The 25260-nt window shown below is 38.3% G+C and overlaps 1 protein-coding gene across 23 annotated transcripts in view; it reads left to right on the top strand.

Annotated features, from left to right (window-relative positions):
• Positions 1–25260, top strand: part of LOC126336946 (sodium bicarbonate cotransporter 3) — a 1595930-nt gene that overhangs the window by 1491486 nt on the left and 79184 nt on the right. For all 23 annotated transcript variants that reach the window (XM_050001142.1, XM_050001133.1, XM_050001132.1 and 20 more), the window contains 4 exons: positions 5533–5711; positions 5981–6191; positions 10658–10765; positions 18387–18524. In XM_050001142.1, the coding sequence (XP_049857099.1) occupies positions 5533–5711; positions 5981–6191; positions 10658–10765; positions 18387–18524 (636 nt within the window). The remainder of the gene's footprint in view (positions 1–5532; positions 5712–5980; positions 6192–10657; positions 10766–18386; positions 18525–25260) is intronic.

Below are 25260 nucleotides of genomic sequence, written 5' to 3'. Positions count from 1 at the left end.
CGATCTCCTGTTGCCATGCCATCTCCCTCATCCCTCTTCCCCTACAATCTTTCTACTCCTCACTACTACATACTTAAAGCTGGCCTGCTCACTTAAGTTTGCTTGTCTCCACTAACCCTTGTACACCTCCCCTTGCTTTCTTCCTTTCCTTTCCTTGTGTCTTCCTTCAGGGTGTATATGACCCAGGAGATCTGGGAGAAACCTTGGAATTTTTTCATCCGGGAGAAAACTAAGAAAAAACCGGGAATTTTTCATTGTTTATGTTTTCAGTTAAATTTTTGTAATTTTTACTGGTAAGAACCGATACTCTAACAAGGGATATTACTGTATCCAGCTATTGCAGAATAATATTGTAGCAGTAAAACATGATAAAGAAAAAAAACGAAAATAAAACTTAAATTGCAAAGGAAATGCACCGTATACAGCAACAAAACACAGTGCTCATACAAGCGCCTGCCAACAGCAAAAGATGTCAAAGGCTTTAAGAAGACTATGCAATATTTCGTAACAACAAATTGCCTCCGATGAGTGTGACATCACAACTGTTTACATTAGATTTGTTTTAGCAGTTACAAGCAGGATCATGCGCATGTGCAGTTTAGTAGTACCTTCTCCTGCTTCTGGCTACAGAAATGTGGCTGTTGGCTTTGTAAGCAGTCGCAGCAAGCAGCTAGATGCTACTGGGAAAATTTTACCGGAGCGCCCACGCTGCCAGATTGGCACATGCACAGCAGGCCCACATCTAGGGGGGAGGGTGCAAATTCATATTCTTGAGGGGGAAAAAGCCTTGTTTCACAAAGCATCTAGCGTCCAGTGCACGTTAGTCTATCAATTATTCAAATGACTTTGAAACACGTCCCTGTTGGTTTTCGAAAATTTTTTTAACACATTCTAAGATGATTTATGAATGAAATGCATGTTGATTTGTGAATGTGTGCATAGTGTACATGATGTCTCTGTCAGGGGAATCCTTGTCGCATATAGAAACAAACTTTCCTACAGAAAAAGGAGGCTATACAAGCTGAGCGGAGTTAAGGCCAAACGGATGAATGCCAAGCCAACCGCTGTCTTGATTGTGTGGTTGATTGGGTTTGCGAATGATTAGCACTGTTATAATTACTAGTGAAATCCATAGATTCAGACTACAGGAGTGGAAATAAATGAATAACAGGTAAGAAAGATTATGTACTACCTTCTCGGTGTATCCAAGAAAATGAAATTTTGACAGAAAATGTTTGGCCACATCGCTATACTAGTAAGGGTCAGTTGTACAGTCCCCAGCTAGCAGCCGCTTTAATTTCTATTCTGGATGAATGTGTGCATAGTGTGCATGATGTTACAGAATTACAGAATTAGCGATAACAAGACTGTTAGTTAGGAGGAGGAAGGAGAAGAAACGGGGACATCACACAAATTATGAAACAATATGACGAATCCAAATTTTTATAAAAATTTTGTACTACTACTTTTGGATCTCATGCTTGAGAAACTGGAGCGTATGAATGAAGTGTGAAACTATTTCCTAATGTAAAGCATTTTGCTTGTAGTAAGCCTAATAGGCATTAGATATTGGTACTTCGTGTATTATATTCCATCGTGTTATAAAAATGGCCGTTTGTGCATTTATTTGGTGTGTGTTACAAAATTGCTGCAATATTAGAAAGGCCTATTTTATTTTATCTAGCCGACAGTGACAAAATAGATGTAATTAGATCGAGAAGCCCCTCCAGTCTTGGGTATTATTTGTGCTAACAGCTTTTTCAGTATTAGATAACATTTCAATTTTTCATGTAGCAAAATGTGTGACGAAATTTGATGAGGTAATAGATACTTTCGCAGAAAGGAGAGCATGCTGTGTAAAGCTGTAGGAAGATTAGAGAGGAAAAAATTCTAGGAGCTAAGGGTTGAAGAAATGTGTATTTTCTTGCTTGTCTCGTGCTTTGACTGGGTTTATGTATCCTATATTTAATTTTATGCCACACAAAGCAAGAAGTTGTTAGCTGATAGGGAATAAAGAGTGCAAATTTTCTGAAGAGTTCTTTCTTTTTTATAAAAAAAAAAATAAAAATAAAAATAAAGGAGGACAGGAAGTCGAACCGGCTGACTGTAAGCAGGAGAGGCACCACAGGACATTTTGATTTCCACTGTCCTGAATATGGTTTGAAGGCATCCATTACAAAATATACATGTTTAAATTCCACAGAGCGAAATACAGTGACATGCGATAGAAAAATGCTGTGTGAGGAGGCATGGTACTGCACTTTGGCACACTTATGACCAAATAACATGTCTTACATTCCCTCGAACACATATGTTTTATGCATCAGACTCTTCAGAAAGATGTGCACTACAAAATGAAAATATTTTTAAAAATTCGAGGGTTTTTTTTTTTTTTAATTTTTGACGCAGAGGTGTCTATTGTAGCATTGGGAGTGGCAACCAAAGGTACAAGATTGTCAAAGCAAACAACTTTCAGTGTCTAAAAAAAACTGTTATTTTATAGGGTTGCCAAATTTGGTGATATTTATGCCATCTCCATGCCCCATGACTGATGTGTAGGAAGATTCCAACCTCAGTTCCAGTCAGAATAGGGGCCAGCATTCAAAGACTCTTATCTGTAGATTTGTACGTGATGGCATAATACATTGCCAAAACTGGTAGCCCAATAAAATAAAAGTTTGGAAATTTAGACAGCTGAAAGGTGTTTGATTTGACTTTATTTACTGAACAGCCAAGTCCCACAACCATCTCTGAAAAGATAGTCATACAGAGAAAGTTACAAGAAGTTCCATACTGACAGGTGTGTATGGACAAAGGGGATTAGCATGAGAGGAACCCCCACTGCCTGGGGACCCAGGGGCAATGGTGAACACGACCAGCAATAGGAGTGCTGGAGCCATTCGGATGTTAGGATGATGAGGCCGCAGTGATGGCAGACTGGGGAGAAGAGGCTATGGCAATGGAGACTTAGCTTAGCTTAGTGGGAGGCACCATCTCTGGTCACAGGAAGCAGACCCACCACTGGTGCTGACAAAACACCAACAACTGTGGTAGATGGTCATGACAAGGCCTGCCCAATCCCAAGAGTGGTCAGGGCTAACAAAGAAAGACGTTTTGAGCCCATGGCCCAAGGAGGGGCATGACCATCCTGCAATGCAGTTGGTTCTGGTGGTGTGCCACAAGTCTATCATCAGTGCAAACCATGAAGATTCAGTGATCACACCGTGTGCAGAGGACATTTGGAATCCAGGGAGGGTGTTATCCAAAACCCTTGGCCCAGATTGGCATGCCAGGAACAAATGTCAATGAAACCAGCACCACAGTGGGACAGCTGCCCAGCAGCAAGAGGTTGAACATGTCTGCAGCTGACAGCTATGCAGGAGCTCAGTGGAACTCTACGCCACAATTATGTAAGAACTTAAAAGAATGTGAGAGCCTCCTCAGCTGGAAAGCCTTTCATACACTTTTGTATGTACGTTTTAAAAATTCAAACAGGGTGTTCCACCTAGCCATTCAGCTGCAGACAGAAGGAAGGCACCATGCCCCAGTGAATGTCATTGGTTGTACAAAAGCCCTTGAAAGATTGAATCACAAACTGATGACCGTTGTCTGAAACCACAGTGTGAGGTAAGTCTTCTAGGAGAACATCTTTGACAGGGCCTTGACAGTTGCTCTGCCACCACAGATGAACAGTGAATGAAAAAACAATACTTGGTGCTGCCTGCACTTGCTTCAAGCTGGGACAAAGCATTCTATCTCATGATCAATGCCCTGCCAAAACATATGGTATCGTGCCAACAGTTTTGTTTGAGAGATTCCACAGATCCTGGTGCAATAAGTGGATGACCTCCCACCACAGGGAGTAAACCTTTCCAGTGGCAGGAGAATAATGCCATTTGACACACTGTCAACAACAGCGAGATCACTCCAGGCCTCCGATTCTCTAATTGCAGACTGTGGCATGGGAGACCATGAACAACAGTGTAAGATCCAAAACCTCTTCCAATCTAGGGTCCTAATACTGAAGAGCATGTTGTTGCACGTCCTTGCCTGGGACCAAATGAGTGATTGCATGCCAGACCGTAGTGGTGTCTGTAGAAGACTACTGAGACTTAACAAACGGACATGTATGGCTGTGTCCGTGAAGCTTAACTGCCCAAGTGCAATATGAGTGCTGCGGCTGTTTTTGACATTGGTAGAATAAACACACACAGCGATCACATGTGTACACTTGTGATGATAGGAGGACAGCAAACAACAAGTCCCATCAAAAGAAAGCAATGTTGGTTCTTGCACAGGAACTAACTGACACACCCCTAAGCAATTCTTGGAGGGCGGTGGGGGGGAGGGAGGGGGGTTATACATGATAAGAAAAGAGTCATATAGACCTGCTTGTTGACCATCTGGAGCACCGTGAAATGTTGGTGAAGCCACTCATTGCAAGTGCCCCTGTCTTTAGCAGATTCACCATAGTGGGTGGGGGGAGAGCTCATGGGCATGCCAATGGGTGAACAAGCGGCAGTGGAGCCTGGGTCAGTGTAGCCAACAACTGTTCCAACATGGCTGTATTCACCTGCTGTTGTTGCAGGAGTGACTGGAGTAGAGCCTCTATGGGAGACCCAATGCCGAAAACCACATGTTCCAAATGCCCAAAAATCCCATCCTTGTCACCACTTGTATTCTAACTAGGAGCACAAGGAAATACATGGCCATAAAACAGATAAGGTTTATTAGGCCATGGAGTAACAACAAGAATACATTAGATGTTGGTATGTGCATCAAATATGCTGAAAATTGAAGACCTGAGGCCCATGTGTGGTCTTCTGTTGTGCTGTATGCAGTGCAAACCAGGTAACTGTGGTCAGTGACTGGACTGGACTGGACTGGACTGATCCTGGCAGTCATTTCAGGTAGCTGTGGACACACCGTGTGACTGTCACCACTTTCTATACTGGCTGTAGTGACCTGACTCTCATTTGCTATGGGCAGTAGGTGTAGTAGCTGGCAGTTTACTACAGGGCCACCATCAGTTCAATGGTGGGTTGTGTACAACCTGCAGGGCACGGTCTGTGCATCCATGGTGTACACATTCATCCAGTCACTAATGGCTGTTGTTTGTAGGTATACCTTAAAATACAGGATAACTGACTATTGACTGTCAAATTATAAGCAAACTTAAACACCATATCACACCAGAAATGTTAACGATTAATGAGTTTAAACTGTTAAATACATAGAAATGTTCTTACTGATGTGTTCAGCATAATTTGGTATCTGCATGTGATGAAAATGTAAACAAACAGATGTTTTATTACACTCAACTGATTGTCGCTCAGTGATGCAATAATGCTGCATATTATGCAGCATGCTAATGCCATATATGACACTGAAATGGAATAGCACTTAACTCTATTATGAGTTGTTTGATTAGTCTGTCAGCAAAAGAATAATGTTACTTTCACTTCACTGCTGTAATTTGTTGTTCAACAGATTTCTTTAAACTAATTTCCATAAAAATATGTCTCTTCGCAGAAAGGCTGTGGCTACCATCTAGACCTTTTTGTACTGGCTATCTTGATAGCAATAAATTCTCTTATGGGCCTTCCCTGGTTCGTGGCAGCAACTGTGCTTTCCATAAATCATGTTAACTCTCTGAAACTAGAATCAGAATGTGCTGCTCCTGGAGAGAAACCACAGTTTTTAGGTGTCAGGTTGGTTAAACAATTTTTTTATTATTTTATCCTTTTAAATACCAAGTACTTTATAGAAGAACTGGACCAAAATTTCATTATACCGTAAGTTTTTAAGATCAGCATATACATTACATTGTAATTGAAATGTATAAATCATTAGTTGTAGTTAACTGCTCCACAAATATAATTGCCCCAATTTTTCAGATTTTCATTAAACCAAAGCAGACTATTAAATCTGAAAGATTTGTGAAGCTCATTAAAGCAATTTTAATTAATTTATTTTTCAGGGAGCAGCGTGTCACACACATACTAATATTTCTGATGATAGGTTTGTCTGTTGTCCTTACTCCTGTTCTTCAGCGTATTCCAATGCCAGTGCTTTTTGGTGTGTTTCTGTACATGGGAGTTGCATCACTGAAAGGTCTACAGTTCTTTGACAGGATCCTTATAATGTTCATGCCTGTTAAATATCAACCAGATTATATGTTTCTTCGCCAGGTAAGTTACCTATGGTATTTGTGTTGCATTGTTTCATTGCATTGATAAAAGATATGATATGTAGAATGTAGTGTTATTATGCTGGGACAATAAATTTTACATTTGTAGTTACCTACTGGTAGTATTTATTTAATTATATGTGACTATTATAGGTATATGTAATTAAACCATTTGTTTCATAACATTGTCTCCTTTCAGTTCACTTTCCCCAGCATCTCACATGTATTCTTCCTCTTTGCCATACCAACACCATTTCTCAAAAAATACATTTCATAACAAATGGTTTACCTTTCACAACTTTTTAGGTACAACACAAAGTACAAACCAAACAAAACAAAAATGAGGCATACACCCAAACCCAGTTCCACAATACCTTAGCTGCATGGAAATAATGTGATAATTGACATATGATACCAAAGTTTTAATGTGATCTTCTAATTTGTGTTACAATAACGTGTCATTAGCATTTCACTATCAGACTCATTGGCTGTTGTTAGACCTGCCTGCAAATAATGCTTCACTGTCAGTCTGAATAAGCATATGTTTAACTTTTAATGGAGAAAACTGGGCTCTAATTCTTCTCCATCTACCTGGTTTCTGACTATTTCAGCTGCATGCTATGACACTATCATTCTAATTCAGAGTGGTGAAATGCCCCAATATGTGATTATTCTTTCACAAAAAATTTACACTTCTTGGCATGATTGGCTAGAAATAACTGACAAATGGTGCACACAGTTTTTATTCTTTATTTTTGTTCATGAACTCCATTATTTATTTTTTCTTTTCTTTCATATTTGCTTGTATTTCTCTCTCTTCCTCTAATCTGCCTTTCTCATATATTTTATCTTCTGTTTGTCTCTTCCACCATTTTTACTTCTCAAGTTTCCAAATTCCATCTGCTTGTGTTACTTCATTTTTAGACTTCAAATTCTTTCAGTTTTGTTTGACTTCTCAGATGGTTTTCCAGTTCTGTTATTCCTAATGTTCCTCTTCTATCTGATTGAGTGGAAGAATCAGTGTGTTATTCAGGCTAAGGACTTGTGCATCCTCAGTGCTTGACATTTGATTCATTTGAACACTACTCTGGGGTCATTACCAGTTTTTGACTTATTGTTACACTCTCCATCCTTAGCAGATGTTCCTCGCAGTGGAAAGTGGGTTCTAATCTATCTTTACTCAATCAGTTACTTTTTTATCTAGATTCACTTCCAAGACAAAGCAGTCTCTAGCAGGAAGGCATCAAAATGCATATCAGTGGGGAAAATTGGTTGATTCCCTACCTACTAGTTTTGTTCTAATGTCAATACAAAGTGAGCGAGTAAGTGGATCACAAGGAAAGCCTGATCTCTACCAAATCTTCAAGCAGGTTCAGAAAGTAACCTGCCACTTGGTGGAATAACAATTAAGACTCTGCAATCAAGCTGTGTCACATGGTGATCTCAGAGTTCAAGAACAGATCAACTACATAGAACCTCACAGAATTTTGGGTTGTAAGGGCAAAAGCAAGAATGTTAGGAAAGTAAGACAACTCCACAGTAAGATGGACTCAGTGAAGGGATTGATGAATATAAAAAAGTCTGGAAAACCATCAGAAGGATAGCCAACACAGTGCAGGTCACTAGTGTCAGTTATAGGTATACAAATAAACATACATAAAGCTCTGCAGACAGTTCCTGAGCAATGACAGAATTCTGCGCTGAAGCCATTATCCCAGGGAAAACTGATCTGTTCCTTCATTGCTGTGGAGATTGAGGAGAGGGGCAGTTGGATTTTCATTTCCAACAATAGGAAGGGAAACCGTTGTCATTTTTTTCATGTGGGAGCTGAATCCACGCTATCTGAGTCTCTAGATACTACATCTCCTAGTGATCATACTCAGCACATCATGTTGTGATAATTTTTTAACCAGTCAAAGGAAATCCTCCACGCAAATTTTAATCAAATCTGGCAAATAGGGCAATTTCCACCTTCTTGGAGAAATGAAATCATTATGCCCTTCCTAAAACCAAGGAAGTATAAGTACCATTCATACCCAATAGTTATCACATTGTTGCATGTATTGGCTGCATAGGTAAGACATTAGGGTGTATGGTGACCCAAAGACCACCCAGGGTTTAAGAAATGCAGATGTTTCTTATCCTCTTCCATTGTGGATGCAGGGAATTTTATTTGACTGTATGTAGGCTAACCCTACAGCAGGCAGCTATGTAACAAACCTTCTTTTACAGGCAATTTAGTAACTGTATTCTTCAAAATATAAAAAATGGAATATGGTTTTACTTTAAAGCTTAACTTCTTAAGAGGACTCCATAAATTGTAATCCTGTGAATTTCTTTCCATACTCATTCTGTCCTTCCATCTGTATGTTTGTTTATGAAATGAAATGATCACATCCTTCTTGACCTTCCTGAGCAACAGAGTCATGTTCCTCAAGGCTTCATTCTTACTGTGCCTTCATTCACAACAGTGATCAGTGGAATAATGTCCGTGGTGAGAAGTCCCTTACAGTAGTCAATATTCGTGGATGGTTTCAGTATTGTCTCCATAACTGGTCTTGCCACATTCCAAAACGAGTTACTACTCACTATTTATGGGTTAGAGAAGTAGGCAAATAGTAGTAGTCTTAAGTCCTGTTTGGAGTAAATGTTTTGTTTTGATTTTACATTATTGTGAAGTACTTAATCTTTTATTTTAAACGTTAAAAATTCAGTCAGTAGAAGGGCCTACTATAGATCATATATGAACTTGTTGGCAATGTTTAAATAATATTAAGGCTTTGAACATTTTAAAGTTGTAACCATGAATCACGGGGAGTTGACAGAGCCCATTTATTTGAATTTTACAAGGTTTTTATGTCATTCAGGTGTGTTTAAAATCAGTCCTATTCCAGACCTTTGTGCTGGAGTTGGCAGGCTGCCATTGTCATTCAGCAAGAGCTCCTCATAGTGTTGCTGACGTACAGTGTATTGGGCACCCCTTGGGTAACAGCATTCCACACCATTTCTAAATCCAAGTTGGAAGATACCTTCACAATTTCACCACAAACAGCAAGGCCATATGAGATTCCTCCACAACAGAACATAGTGGTACTTGGTGCATCTCAGATTACTTTAAATTGCAATGTAATTCAACACATTCATTATTATGGAGAACTGCGGCAAATGATGCCCCAAATAAAGCAGCTATGGATGTCTGCATGGGAAATACAATGCAGTGTATATCCTTGATCATGTTACAGATATTGTTTTATCTACAGCTTCACAGTACATTACCAATGAAAGCTTTTTTTATACATTTTCCACTTACATTTGATATAAATAATTATGTATATAGCTAAGAAACTCCATACGTACCTCACTAGTTACTGCATTCCTAGCAACAATCAGCACCATCAGATTACTATGTTTTGAAAAGTATGTAGATTTTGTTATAGTGAAAAAAATTATTAAAACCCTGATTTGTTACCACAAACATTAGTTGCCAATATGTTTACTGGTATCTAACATTGAAGTATATCACATCTCGTAACAATCTGAAAATTATTGATATCAGCTGAAACATTTTTTTATTTATTATTTATTTTGTGAGAACTGTTTTGTGAGTGTGCCAGTGAAAACACATTTTTAAATAATTACTTTATGGTTTTTCCCAGCACACCACTCTTGTTATGATTCATTTTGAGCACCTCTTGCAAATACAGTTTAGCATGATCTTTCTTGAAGTTGTTCTTCAAATATAATGTAAATTCTTGCCTTTCCACCACTCATGTATTATCTGATTATTCCACATGACAGCTTATATGGACATTAATCTGTCATACATCATTGAGTGTGGTGGCGCAGTGGTTAGCACACTGGACTCACATTCGAGGATGACGGTTCAAACTCGCATCTGGCCATTCTGATTTAGATTTTCCATGATTTCCCTAAATCACTTAAGGCAAATGCTGGTATGGTTCCTTTCAAAGGGCATGGCCGACTTCTTTCCCTATCATTCCCTAATCCGATGGGATCAATGACCTTGTTATTTTGTCACCTCCTCTCATATCAACCAACCCGTCGTATGTTATCACCGACTATCAAACCACTGTTCTTGTACACTTAATCATACAAATTGTGAAATATTTGTGTTAGAAATATAGGTCTTCAGACCACAATACTTTCTTACCTTTCTTATTTCCATGAATGAAAATGGAATAAAAAATACAAAAATTTTAATAATTTCTTTTCATCAATAATTATAGTATATTGAATTTATTGTGTACTGTAGAAATATACTGATTTTACATTCCTACTGAAACAGCTGCATGAATGTCATACAATAACTTGAAGACATTGGGATTGAAGTTTTATTACTTTTATGTATCTTATTATACACATCACAAATGAGTTGTTAGTTACATAATAACTAAAACATAATATTAAATCACTTTTATCAATAACCTGAAAAAAATTTGTTTCTAGGTGCCACTAAAACGCGTACATATGTTCACTTTAATCCAGCTTGCTTGCCTTATAGTGCTGTGGGTGATAAAATCATTCAGCACAACATCAATTTTGTTTCCTCTGATGGTAAGTTTTTGTACACTGCTGGGTCTTCATACACTGGAGATAATGTAGAAACTAACTTAACTAACTTCGCTGATTGCTGTAGTCCTATTGTATGTAAATTTGCACCTAATTATGTCTTATCTATAAGCCATATACTTACTGATCTTAGAAGATCAAATGGTAATTTTTGAAATGGAGGAATCTATACATTGTATTTTCAAACTAATGTTGCCAATACACAATTCGTTGCTTTTTGTGTATGCCATATCAGACTTTTAAAATTAATTAATTAATTAATTTTAATTGTATATTATGATTATTACAATAGTATGGATTTTGATTCTTCGTTACAGATCTTTTTGGTTATATATATATATATATATATATATATATATATATATATATATATATATATATATATATATATATATATATATATATTCATTTGCACAACACCAGGTTTGACTTGGGAGCTGATTTACAATATTCATTCTTGAAGTGACAATCCCTTCCTAAGATTAGGCAAATAGTGTTTGATCATACCTCCGACTAAAAATGTTCTCTGTTACTGTCATACTTTCTTCAGAGTATATGTGTGGTTCCATTCCTAGATTTCATTGTTCACTAGCTTTTGTCATACATCTTGGTTATCAACAACATGTTGTGACTACCTGTAGATGATTTCACTTTAAATCTGTCTTGTATCCATCTCTAAAGCAGAATAGTATTTTCCACTGATTCATGTATTCTCTAAGTACTTCTGTATCTCTATAACAAGAGGTAGGTGACTGTGGGCGGAGTGTGCACAACGGTATTTTTGAATTAGGTAACTCCCCCATCCATTACAGATGATGATAGGTGTAGGATACCTGAAAGTATCAGTGGAACATCCAAAACAATGCACCTTACAGGTGGGAGTGTTAGAATCCTAGTAATTTGCTGCCAAAGATTCACAACCAAGTGCCCGAGTGTTTGAAGTTCTCCTGAAAAGCAGTGGAGCTCACTTAATGTTAGATACAGAAGGATAGTTAAAATCCAAAATTGATAGCAGACAGATTTTTTTGGGAAAATTGAAAGTGTATATTGAAAGGATAGTGCTATTCTAGTGGGAAATGAAGATGGTGTATATGTTACAGTAAATAAGAAACATAAATCTGTTGTGATGTAAGCTGGAGCAGCATGTTAGATTTTTTGGGCAAGATTCAGTATCAAGAATGTACTTAAACTTATAACTGGATCCCTCTGTTGACCACTATATTCACGCCAAATGTAACCAAAAATTTTAGAGGAAACCTCAGTTTGCTAGTAAGCAAGTTCCTCAATCATACCATCATCATTCGAGAATACATCAATCGTCAAACAATCACTTCAGAAAACTACATATCGTACATGGTGGGTGCGACAATATGTACTGTGATACATTAGTAAATGACTTCTACAAAAAGTGCCTTCAACAGATGGATTGGAACCCACTCCTGATGGAAATGTATTGATCTACTGGCAAAAAAATAGACCTGATGTCTTTGAGGATATCCACGTAGAAAGTAGTATCAGTGAAAATGGGGCAGTTGTACCAGTAATGATTACCAAAGTACAAAGGGCAATGAAAACAAATAGAAGTATTTATATTTTCAATAATATTATGGAAAGGATAGTTGCTACTCACCATATAGAGGAGATGCCAAGTCACAGACAGGCACAACATAAAGACTGTGAGAAAGTGAGTTTTCAACCAACAAGGCATTCATCGGAAATAGACAAAACACACACGCGCGCACACACACACACACACACACACACACACACACACACACACACACACACACACACACAAACACAAACAACAACAACAAAAATGCAATTTGCATAAACATGACCACTGTCTCTGGCTGCTTCAGCGACCAGAGACTGTGATTGTGTGTGTGTGTGTGTGTGTGTGTGTGTGTGTGTGTGTGTGTGTGTGTGTGTGTGTGTGTGTGTGTGTGTGTGTTTTTTCCGATGAAGAAGCTCACTTTCTGACAGTCTCTCTCTTGTGCCTATCTGCGACCCAGCAATTACACCATATGGTGAGTAGCAACTATTCCTTTCATAGTATTTGTTACATTCCATCCTGGATTTTCCATTATATTTTCAACAGAGTACATAAAAATGCAATAGTGTCACATCTCATGAGTAACTTGAAACATTTAGCTGTGGACAGGTGTATATAGGAGCACTGCATTCAGGTTCACAAGAATAGTTCACCATGCACCTGACAGACATGCACCTAGTAAAACAGTTAATGGTGGAAGCATTGTAAAGTAATGGAGACTACTAGATAACAGGTATAAAACAAAGCATAAGGCTATAGAGAAATGCTGACTGAAAAGCAAAATGACAATGCTTGGAAACTTCAACAACAACCGTAGCAGAATATTATTGAAGGATCTCTCACAGAACCAAAAGAAATTTTGTTTATATGTAAAGGCTGTTAGTGGTAGCAAAGTGTCCAGACACTCGTGGACAAGACAGGAAATGAAACTGAAAAGCAAAAATGCTGAGCTCTGTTTTCAGATGTTTCTTTACAAAGGAAATCAAGAGTATTGTCCCATTTTAACTCATGTACCACTGTAAAGTTGAGTGATATAGATATTAGTATCAGTGGTGGTGAGAAACAAGTGAAATTTCTAAAACTGAACAAAGCTCTGCTGCCCAATGGAATTTCTGTCAAATACCATACCAAATGTGTGGCTAAGTTAACCCCTCTTGTGAATAATCTACAGATAAAAACTAGTGCCCAGTAGTTAGAAGAAAACACAGGTTACACCCATCTCAAGGAGGATAGCAGAACTAATCCACATAACTGCTGTCTGATGTCCTTGATGTCCATTGATATGAACAGAATGACCTTCTCCGTGCCAATCACCATGGATTCTGGAAACATTGATCTTGTGAAATTCCAACTCGCATTTTTCTCACGTGACTGCCTGAAAATCATGGACTTCCTGAAAGCCAGGCAGAAACAGTATTTCTTGACTTTCAAAAAACACATTTGATTCAGTACCACACCCTTGTTTATCACCAAAAGTATCCTTGTATGGGGTATCAAGTGAAAGTTTTGACTAGTTTGAGACTTTTTTCATAGGAATGATACAGCATGTTATCTTGGATGTAGAAATAACCTCAGGTGTGCCCCAGGGAAGTGTGTTCTGACCCTTGTGTTGCCTCTGGGTGTAACCATTTGTAGGCATATGGAATAGAATGATTACATAGACTCACTTGTAGATGAAGTAGGTGGCAGACTTTAGTTGACTGTAGAATACTAGTGAAATACAGTCAGTCTACAAAAGAGGTTGCTTACAAGACACTCATACAACTCATCCTAGAATATTGCTCAGGTGTATGGGTCCCATACGAAATAGGGCTAACAGGCAATATAGAACACATATAAAGAAGGGCAGCATGAATGATCACAGGTTTCTGATCCATGAAGAAACTGAACTCTGGCAGATGCTTGAAGATAAATCCAGTCTGTCGCACGAAGGCCTACTTACAAAGTTTCAGTAACTAGCTGTAGGTGATGAATAGGAATATACTACAACCCCATTCATATTTCTCCCACAGGGATTGCAAGTACGGTGTTAATTACACCCCTCAGAGAGGTGTTTAAGCAATCAGTCTTTTGCTCTTCAAATGCGAATGAAACAGAAAGAGTACATAATAACTGATTCAATGGAAAGTACCCTCTGCCATGCCTCTCTCAGTAATTTGCAGAATATGGATGTAGATATGGGTAACGATCTGCCAGGGCCACCAGTGACAGAAACTGTCATGTACGCTGCGAATACCTGTTTACAGCAGAACTTCAGTGTTGTGAAATTTGTTCCTTACGGAGTTTGCAGAATCCTACCTAGGACAGCAAAGTTGAAAATTCTTCAACATGTCTTGCCTTGTAAAGGTTGCCTAAGGTTCACTGTTATATAGAAACAATATACAATGTGCAATATACTCAATACAAAACCTGGTGTTTTTCATTTGTAATTTATTGTCACATATTCTTTTTCATGGATGTAATCATAATAGCAACTCACCTAATAATCACAGTTGTGATACTGGCACCTGGTAACAAGTTACTAGCTGCTATTGACATCTAACAAAAAATTTTTGACTATTAGTCACAAGTACATAAAGTTGTCCACTATTTACAACATAATGTCTTTTAAGAACAAAGAATGTAAGGCCAAACTCTCTGCAGCCACCTGATAAGCAGCTGGTAAATTACTGGAGTTGTAATTCAGCATGGACTACAACAGCAGGACCATCAGCATGTAGCATACCATGTATATCCACTGGAATCCATTTAGTTATTGCTTTAAGATTTGAGAAGCATCTTCTCAGTTTTTGTGTGCAAATAAAGCACCTCTCTGCAGCTATAAAAAGTATTCATCAGACATTGTGCGGGAAAGAAGAAAAAGAACAACTCAGGTCTTATAGGAGATAGTGTGCAGCATCATTTGAGGCCTCTGTTCATGAAGGAAACATAAAATTTGCTCCTACTGGTGAATAAGTGAAAATTATTCTCCAGATTGATGAATATGATGGGAGTGGCTTCTGTTGTTTGTGATGTTTTTCTTGGAGCTGACAGAGAGAAATGATAAACACACAGTGAATTGACCAATTACAAGCCAAACACGTACGAGTATGAAAGTTCAACAAAATGACTCTGGCAGATGCAATTTATGGCAATATTTGGGAGAAAAATTCCCCATAAAATAATAATTTAGCATTAATCAAGTTCTGTTGATTATAATCCTTTTTCCAATATAGATGATGAAGCACATGGAGTTGTGAAAGCAAGCAGATTTTTCAAACAGCACAAGAGACCCACAAGCTGCCAGCAAGTCTTTGTCTTCACTGAAATCATTCATGGTTTGGGTTTTTGTAATTGATATTTTTGGAGATGGCATCAAGAGTGTACATGATCATCAAACCCTCAAAATGATTTATCTTCTTCCTTTGGTCTGTTATGTCCTTGATTAGCTTTGATTTTGAGCAAACATTAATAATAATAATAATTGTTATTATTATTATTATTATTATTATTATTATTATTATTATTATTATTATTATATTAATAATGTCAAATAAAAGTTAAAATAAATTGTCAGGATAGAGGTTTATTACAGTGTATTACAACTTGGAAGGAAATGCTGTGAGTGGTTTGAGATAAAATCAGAAGTATACAAATTGGTGTTCGCAGATGTTATTGAGAAATCTATGGTAACACGATAAGAAAATCTGTTTCTTAAAACCAGTGTTAACTTAGAAGAAATGCAGTAATATTGCTCAAACACCTAATTCAATCACCAAGCTATAATCACTCCTATGTCCTAAATAAGGGACTGAATAAGAAAAAGCAGAAATCTTAAACAGATAAGTGTGCCTGGACATCCGAAATTAATCATTACGTCCTACATTGATGCTCCAACTCAATGAGCTCCACTCTGAATATACTTTTAAAAAATTGTGAATGAAGACAGTAAAAATGCCGAACATTACAAAATAAATGAATTAACTAAAATGACAGTAAAATTATTGATCTAATAATGGATAAGGCTGCATGAGGAAATCTAAGTCTGTGCATGTTTGTGTCTCCCAAACAAAGAGCTTGAAAGGTGGTCAATTCTTTTTCATCCACAGAAAATGTATGTATTATAATAATAAAACCTCCTTCATTATTTATTGAGAACACTTCACAAACAGAGTAAAAGCTTAATCTCCAACTTGTCTTAATTTTGAATCACTCTGTGAACTATAATTGAGGTCCACAAGTGCACGTCCCACAAAAGTAAGGTATTCTGGTTTTCATCCTCTTAAAATACAAGCATCTAACATGTAATGGAAAATCCAGAATGTAATGTAACAATATTATGAAAAGGAAAGTTGGTACACACCATATAGTGGAGATGCTCAGTCACAGATAGGCACAACAAAAAGACTGTCACAAAAAAAAGCCCTTACGGCTATTGGCACCTGCGTGGCTCCATCTCATGTCAACCTATTCATGGACCATGTAGAGAAATCCTTACTAAAAACCCTGAATCCTAAACTCTTCACCTGGTTCAGATTCATTGATGACATCTTTGCGATCTGGATCGAGGTTGAGGACACCCTATCCATATTCCTCCAGAAACTCAACAACTTCTCCCCCATTTTGTTTCACCTGGTCCTCCTCAACCCAACAAGCCATCTTCCTAGATGTTGACCTTCACCTCAAAGATCTCTACATATGTACCTCCATCCACATCAAGCCTACTAACCACCAGCTAGATCGCCACTTTGACAGCTGCCACCCATTCCATACCAAGAAGTCCCTTCCATACAGTATATCCACCCATGGTCATCGCATCTGCAGTGACAAGCAATCCCTGTCGAAATATACTGAGGGTCTCACTCAAGCTTTCACAGATCGTAATTATCCTCCCAACCTTGTACAAAAACAAATCTCCCCTGCCTTATCTTTCCAGTCTCCCACCACCTCCCAAAGTCCCACCATCCCCTTGTAACTCAGTACCAGCCAGGACTTGAGCAACTGAATTACATTCTCCACCAGGGTTTCAACTATCTCTCGCCATGCCCTGAAATGAGAAATAACTATCATTCCCACCCCTCTGACTGTGGTATTCCACCGCCCACCGAACCTACACAATATAATCATCCATCCTTACTCAACCTCTGTTCCCAACCCCTTACCTAATGGCTCATACCCCTGTAATAGACCTAGATGCAAGACATGTCCCATACATCCTCCCACCACCACCACCACCACCACCACCACCAACTACTCCAGTTCAGTCATGAACATCACCTATCCCATCAAAGGCAGGGCTACCTGTGAAACCAGTCATGTGATCTACAAGCTAGGCTGCAACCATTGTGCTGCATTCTATGTGGGCATGACAACCAACAGGCTGTCTGTCTATATGAATGGCCACTGACAAACTGTGGCCAAGAAACAAGTGGACCACCCTGTTGCTAAACATACTACCAAACATGATATCCTTCATTTCAGTGACTGCTTCACAGCCTGTGCCATATGGATCTGTCTCACCAACACCAGCTTTTCTGAATTGCACAGGTGGAACTTCGTTCCCATAATCCTCCTGGCCTCAACCTTCATTAGTCACTATCCTGACCCATCCAGCCCCTTCCCTGTTCCCATTCCAGCACTACACAGCTGTCATTCCACCATCAGACCCAGTCTTTTTACTTCTCCCCTTTTCCCCTGCCACCCCTCTCCACCACTCCCTTGTCCTCTGTCTAACCTGCAGCACTTCACTGTCCGCCATCCCACCATACTATCCCTCCCCCTCCCCATCCCAGCCTCCTCCATACCCCCACCCAGTCACCACTCTCATCATGCAATGGTGTTGCTGCTTGCAGTGTACCTGTGTTCGACTCAGCATGTCCATTCTTCGCTATATGGTGAACAGAAACTTCCCTTTTCAAAACATCTAACATGTCGAGTATAATACTAGAGTTAATTTTACATGAGTATGGGAAAAATTTCGTATCATTTTATATTTTCTGTCTATTCTTTGAGTAAATTCATGATGATGTTTCATGGAGATAGAATTAATATATAACCCTATGTTCATTTCAGCTTGTTGTAATGATTGGAATCAGGAAACTTTTGGACTTTGTTTTCACTCAGCGTGAACTGAAAATCCTTGATGATGTTATGCCAGAAATGACAAGAAGGCATGCAGAAGATCGAAGACAGCTGGAGTCTGGAGGAGAGGTTAGTGTAATATCTGCATGTTCTTTATTATATGGAGCAGTAATTGTCACAAGAAAGTGGTAAAGTTCTTTCTGTCTATAAAGTTACATTGACATCCATTTTCTCTTCTTTCTCTTTATTTCTTAGATATCATTTGCCCTTAACCTCATTACATTAACTTCAGTGTTTTTTATGATGGCCTTCTTCAGTACAAGAATTTTATACTGCTTTTATTATACGCTTCAATTTTACTCTTCGATCATCCATGTTTTGCCTTCACTGTTGTGTGCCTAAAGTTGGTAGGGGATGGGTATAAGCTAGTAGTAGTTTTATTCATGCAAGCACTCTATCGTCAGGCTATGAGTGGCCTATCAGGACCATCGGACCACCGTGTCATCCTCAGTGGAGGATGCGGATAGGAGGGGCATGGGGTCAGCACACTGCTCTCCCAGTCATTATGATGATATTCTTCACCGAAGCCGCTACTATTCAGTAGAGTAGCTCCTCAATTGGCATCACGAGGCTGAGTGCACCCCGAAAAATGGCAACAGCGCATGGCGGCCTGGATGGTCACCCATCCAAGTGCCAACCACACTCGACAGAGCTTAACTTTGGTGATCTCATGGGAACTGGTGGAACCACTGCGGCAAGGCCGCTGCCTTTATTCGTGCAAGGGTCCCTTTTATAGGGGCATTGTATATGTTAGAGTATTTCAGTTCAAGAACAAATTCATAATTCATATACACAGGCATGCACATAATTAAATCTATTTTGACAAGGATAGGACAGCTGGTCAGACATGGCCTTGCAGTAGTAATCATCCCAGCATTTGCCAAAGTAATTTAGGGAAACCACAGAAGACCTACATCAGCATGACTTGACAGGGATTAAAGCCTCAGACTTCTCAAATAGAAAACCAGCTCTATTAAAAATAGTGCAAAATCATTCAATTTAGCTGTCTTGTACAAAACTATTTTGTTTACAAAATTCTTGTAGTTAAGTTATTCCACAACGTAAGAATCTCATATTACTCTCTCTCTCTATTAATTTCTCAACACCTATCCCTCTACACATTACACATACTATCACCTGGCATCAGGACCATGGCAATGATGTTTGGTTTCCATTTTGAGTATAACAACTTCATATTTCCTTGCCTGTACAATTACACCAGTATGCCTCCATAAAGAGTGAAATATTGAGCTCATAAAGAGGATAAGACGCTGTACTATCCATTGCTGAGCTTTAGTACAACATAGGTGTTAGTGATAGTTCATGATATTGTCACTTTGATCGAAGTCATTCATCGACTTCAAAGAATGGTTAAAAGAATTATAAATTACCTATAATTTTTATAAAATTTCTGTCGCACTCATTTTTATGCCCTATCCTATCCATGAATGAAATCTATTAGATTTGCATATTAGTAATTAATTTTAATGAGAAATCTGCTGTCACTGTAAATACTGTATTCACCTTCTTAGAAAAGTCTTGGTATGTTGACTGTTGGGAATAGCTGAAGTGGTAAATGCCAAATGGCATTGGTTGGTACTGACTGATTTCTGGTTGCAGCCAATGTTAGCTGGTAGACAATACTGTGTTTTTATGATTGAGTTTGAAATCATCTTATTCACTTGTGAAATAATCACAGTTTTGTCTGCTGGCTAAAGTTGGTAGTGCTGGAAGGGACTCAGCTATATCCATCAATCAAGTGTTTGTAGTACATCTATAGTAGTGGTAATTTAAAAATTAAAATGAAGCAAGGATTATTTATTATAGTAGAGTCATTCTGTCAATGTGTGCAGATGAACACACAGTGTAGTGACCCGACCCAGTCATTGATTTATGTAGCCTCATAACTTCTAAACTGTGGCATACTGTGCCATTAAGACAAATGGTAATGGTACACTGTTGTCAGTGTGAAATATTACAGCAGATGATTAACTCCTCCGTTGCTATAGATGGTTGTTATGATTTAACTATTTTGTTACTTTTATCTTTCAGTTTTCTAAAAAATGTCAAAGAGAAATGGTCCCAATGGTCCTTTTCAGATCATATTTCTTGTCAGATAATTTAAAGCCTTTTTTTAAGATTTTGAGTGCTTCAGTAGGTTTTGAACCATAGAGGAAAAATGTTGTACAGCTCAGTGATATGACAGGTCTCTTCGGAAAAAAAATAATTTCTCATAATTTGTTCCTCTTTTGTAAATAGACATGTTTTTTCTTCATAATGTTCAGAAATGCAAAAGTTAATTTATTTTCTCATCTCATACTTGTAATCATAAAAATATAGAAAAGTATATAAGATAAAGAAGATCCTATACTGAACTCCAAATACAAAATTCCACATACAGAGCCATCAACTGATTCTATGTACAAAACTTTATACACAGCATATTTTTGTACATCTTAAAATTATGCTTCTAGATTTCGTTCTGGCACAACTTGTTACAATAAATTAATGGAATTAATTTACTCAGAACTGGACTTTTCCATGTACAATGAAGCTTCACACAACAGCAATAACTGCTTGGCCAGGTCATTTTGATTTCATATTTTGTCAGTTTTATGTAAAACAGTGACAGCAAGATTGTTTGATAAATGTATCTGGAGAAGGGTAGAAAATCTGCTACGATTAGTGCAAGTACAAAGAATCAGGAATTGTACAGCATACACCAATGAGCCAAAACATTATGACCATCTGTATAATAACTTGTTATTCCACTTTTCAAACACAGTACAACAGAGATTCTACATATCATGGATTCTACAAGTCCCTGATGAAGTTCCAGAAGTATGTGGCACCAGATATCGATGCACAGGTCAAGAAATTCCCGCAAATTAACGGGATGGTGGTTTACAGGCATGCAGCTGATGCCCAATCTGTGTTCTAATAGGTACAGATCAGGCAGACTTTCTGGCCAAGACATCAGTGTGAGTTCACTAGAATGCCCCTCAAACCACTGTAGCATGATTCTGTCCTTGAAAGATGGACAGCTATCCTGCTGGAAGATGTTGTCGCCATAGAGGGAGACTTCAAGCATGAAGCAATGCAGGTGGCTCTGCGTTAATGTTCACATAGTTTACAACTGTCATGATGCCTTAATTTACCACCACAGATCCCATGGAAGCCCAAATCATTGTACCCCATAGCATAATTCTGCCTTCACCAGCCTGCATCTGTGGCATGGTGCATGTTTTCTGCAGCCTGGCTTGACCTGATGTAACAAGAAAAGCGATTCATTTGACAGGCAACACATGTCTATCGATCCATGGTGAAAACTCAGTAATGCTGTGTCCACTGCAATCATAACTGATGATGTCATTGGATCAACACAGGAACACGTAGGAGTTGTGTGATGTGGATCTCCATGTTCATGGCACTTGAACGGTGTTCTCTGAAATGCACGTGCTGGCACTAGCATTACACTTTGTTGTCAGATCTGCCACAGATTGCAGCCTATCCTCGATTACACCATGTTTGGGATCATCCTACCTACACGTTTTGTGATGAGATGTGGTCATCCAATACATATAGCCTACTCATTATTTCACCATCCTTCAACCACTTTCCATAGGCATTCATGACAGTAGTATACCAAAAGGTGACCAGCTTCACTATTACAAAGATTCTCATTTCCAACTGCAGTGCCACAGCAATGTGCCCTTTGTCAAAACACTTATATCAGTGAATTTCCACATTTGCAGCCTGTATCTTCGCTGTGATGACAGCCCATTCATGTCTCTTCCACTTATAATCTTTCCCTACTGCATCACGTGCCTGAAACATCACCAGGAAGTGTTCAACCAGTGGTCATGATCTTTTGTCTCATCAGTGTACATGAGGAATCTAAGAAAGAAGAGAAGACAAGAAAGGTAGGGGACACTTCCTATGTAGGAAATGTCCTTTTGGAAGGTGTTAGTTGTTCACCCCAAGAGAGGGAATATTCATAAATTTTGCAGAAAGTATATTTTAGAGCATTCCCCCCAACAGCCTGAAAGTGACTGGCACATGCAAAGATTAGCCTCATAATACCCGTCTTAAGTTTGCCAAAGGTACTCTTAAACCATTATTTATTTTTCTTTGGGCACCAACTCATTATTTCATTTGTACTATACAATAGCTTAATTTTCTTGATAGGTATATCTAACTATTTTGGTTTAATACTAGCTCTTATGCTGACTGGTTGCACTTTTGAATCCTGGTTTCACCTTTTTCACTAATACATCATTTAGTGACTGTGGCAACTTAAATTATGTTACAGGCCAGGGTTTGGTGCAGATCCCTACTTCTGCAGTCAATGCATTACCATCTACACCATCCGTACCTGTTCTGTGGATGAACTCAAAGCCTCAACTTGCCACAGGCTCCTTCCTTTTTCTATCAAATTCTATGTTTGTTAAATCACATCTGGTGCAGTTAAATTATCTTCAGGCCACTTACAGGCAGCCAGTAGAGTTTCACCTTTAGTATATCTATAGATACCATCCCCATATTTGAATGAGAAATTTTATATAATTCCTTAGAATTGTTGTTTTTATTACCTAGTGTATTTAAAGACATAATTAAATCACCAACTCTGTTGTTGTTTGAGAACACTTTAATTCTCAATACCACTTGCATTCACCAAACATCACAAGACACACAAAAAGAATTTTCACACTGCAATGGAGCATATGCTAGTTTGAGATGGAAATAAAGTGATGCAGTACTAGCAGAAGTAAAGCTATGTGGGTAGCTCATGAGTCATTCTTGTCCGCAAAGGCAAATTTCCCATGTTTGAGTCCCAGTCTGGCACCCTGTTTTACTCTCCAGGAGGTCTCAAATAATAAGATAACTTGTGCTACAACCCAAAAGAGGCGCACATTAAGATAAAATATAGTTACCTTTCTTCACATTTTAGTAATGACAAACAGCTGAGACCTTATGGAGGTGGTGCTACATATCACAACAGCCTTTGTGCTTACCCGTTTGTTTTTGTATGTAGGTTTCAAGGTATGAGATGAGAGCTGAATTTGTCCATAGAAATATACCTTTCCCACAAGGCTAAAATCAAACAGTGGAAAACCCAGGATGGAATGTAAATATATTAAGAGAAGGGAAGTTGCTACTCACCATATAGAGGAGATGATGAGTCACAGATAGATACAACAAGAGTCTTTTTGTTGTGCCTATCTGAAATTTAGCAACTATTCCACTGGGCTGCTTTATTAAAATAAGTATGGTACTTTATTTATCTCTTCTGGCCAATTTTGAGCTTCAGTTCATTTTGAAGTGTACCTGTAAAAAATACAGCAATGTGTTGTAATCAGAATGAGATTTTCACTCTGCAGCAGCGTGTGCGCTGATATGATATGATATGGAACTCGGGACCTTTGCCTTTCGCGGGCAATTGCCCATGAAAGGCAAAGGTCCCGAGTTTGAGTCTCAGTCAGGCACACAGTTTTAATCTGCCAGGAAGTATCAGTGTGTTGTTATGTTTTTATGTGTATTTGAAAATGAACTAAAGATCAAAATTGGCCAGTAGTGCCTAATAAAGCAAATATTTTAACCAAGCAGCCTGCTGGAAATACTGCCTTTCTTTGAATCTATGGAGGCTGTGGTACTCATCCAGAAGAAATCAATCAAATGTATTTGTTGTTTTACAGGCATAATTCTACATTGAGTTTTGCATCATTTGTAATGATTGTGTTCATCTAATTGTGCATGTTTATCATTGTTCCCTTAATACTCACAAGTAAGAGATGATAAAATTATTCATTGTGTAATTCTTCTAGTCTTTTTATATTACACATTTAATGATGATACAATGGTCATATTAGTTGTTTTACATTTGGTATTCTTGAAATTTATTGTAAAATCTGACCACATAAGACTATTATTTATTTCTGTGGCTTTTAACATCCACAAGTGGGTCAGTTTCACCCAATGTGCTATTTGCAAATACTTCAGATACAGATAAAACCTAATATCATTAATATCATTACCACCTTTTGCTAATAATGTCATTGATGTACGATTTTCTGCCTTTTACTATCAATAAATTGTAGCTTTTTTCCCTCTGAGGATTCAAAAAATTAATGGGGACACATCCCCAAGTGTACCTTTTGTAACTCAGCACTGCTCTTTCATCTTGGGCGAGTACTGTAACAGAATTAATTCCTTAAATCCTTTCCTTTTGGTCTCCTTGTTGTTACATACAAGCTTCAAATATAACAACTCTTTTGTTCCCTGAATGAAAATTTCACTCAGCAGCAGAGTGTGCGCTCATATGAAACTTCCTGGTAGATTTAAACTATGTGCCAGACTGAGACATGAACTCAGGTCTTTTGCCTTCCAGAGGCAAGCACTCCACTAACTGAGCTACCCAAGCACTCCTCACAGCTACTTCCACCAATACCTTTCTCTTACCTTCTGAACTTTGCAGAAGTTCTTCTGTGAGACTCAGGGTAATATCACTCCTGGAAATTAAAATGTTGCAGAGACATAGCTTAACCAAAGACTGGGGGATGTTTGCAGAATGAAATTTTCTCTCTGCAGCAGAATGTGCGCTGATACAAAACTTTCTGGCATATTAAAACTGTGTCTGGGACAAGTCTCAAACTCGGGACATTGCCTTCCATGTACTAGGTCTTTTTAGTCAGTGTTTCAGCTCTATTGTTCTTCTGTATTAGTGACTCTGAATGCTGTTAATGTCCTTTTTCTCCTCCTCTTGTAAGCTTTCTAATGTGATGTAATAATTTGAGTTATATTCTAA

Source organism: Schistocerca gregaria, chromosome 2 (genome assembly GCF_023897955.1).
Source record: "Schistocerca gregaria isolate iqSchGreg1 chromosome 2, iqSchGreg1.2, whole genome shotgun sequence".
Lineage (NCBI taxonomy): Eukaryota > Metazoa > Arthropoda > Insecta > Orthoptera > Acrididae > Schistocerca > Schistocerca gregaria.
Note: the sequence above shows the minus strand (reverse complement) of the source record. Positions and strands in the feature narration are given on the sequence as shown.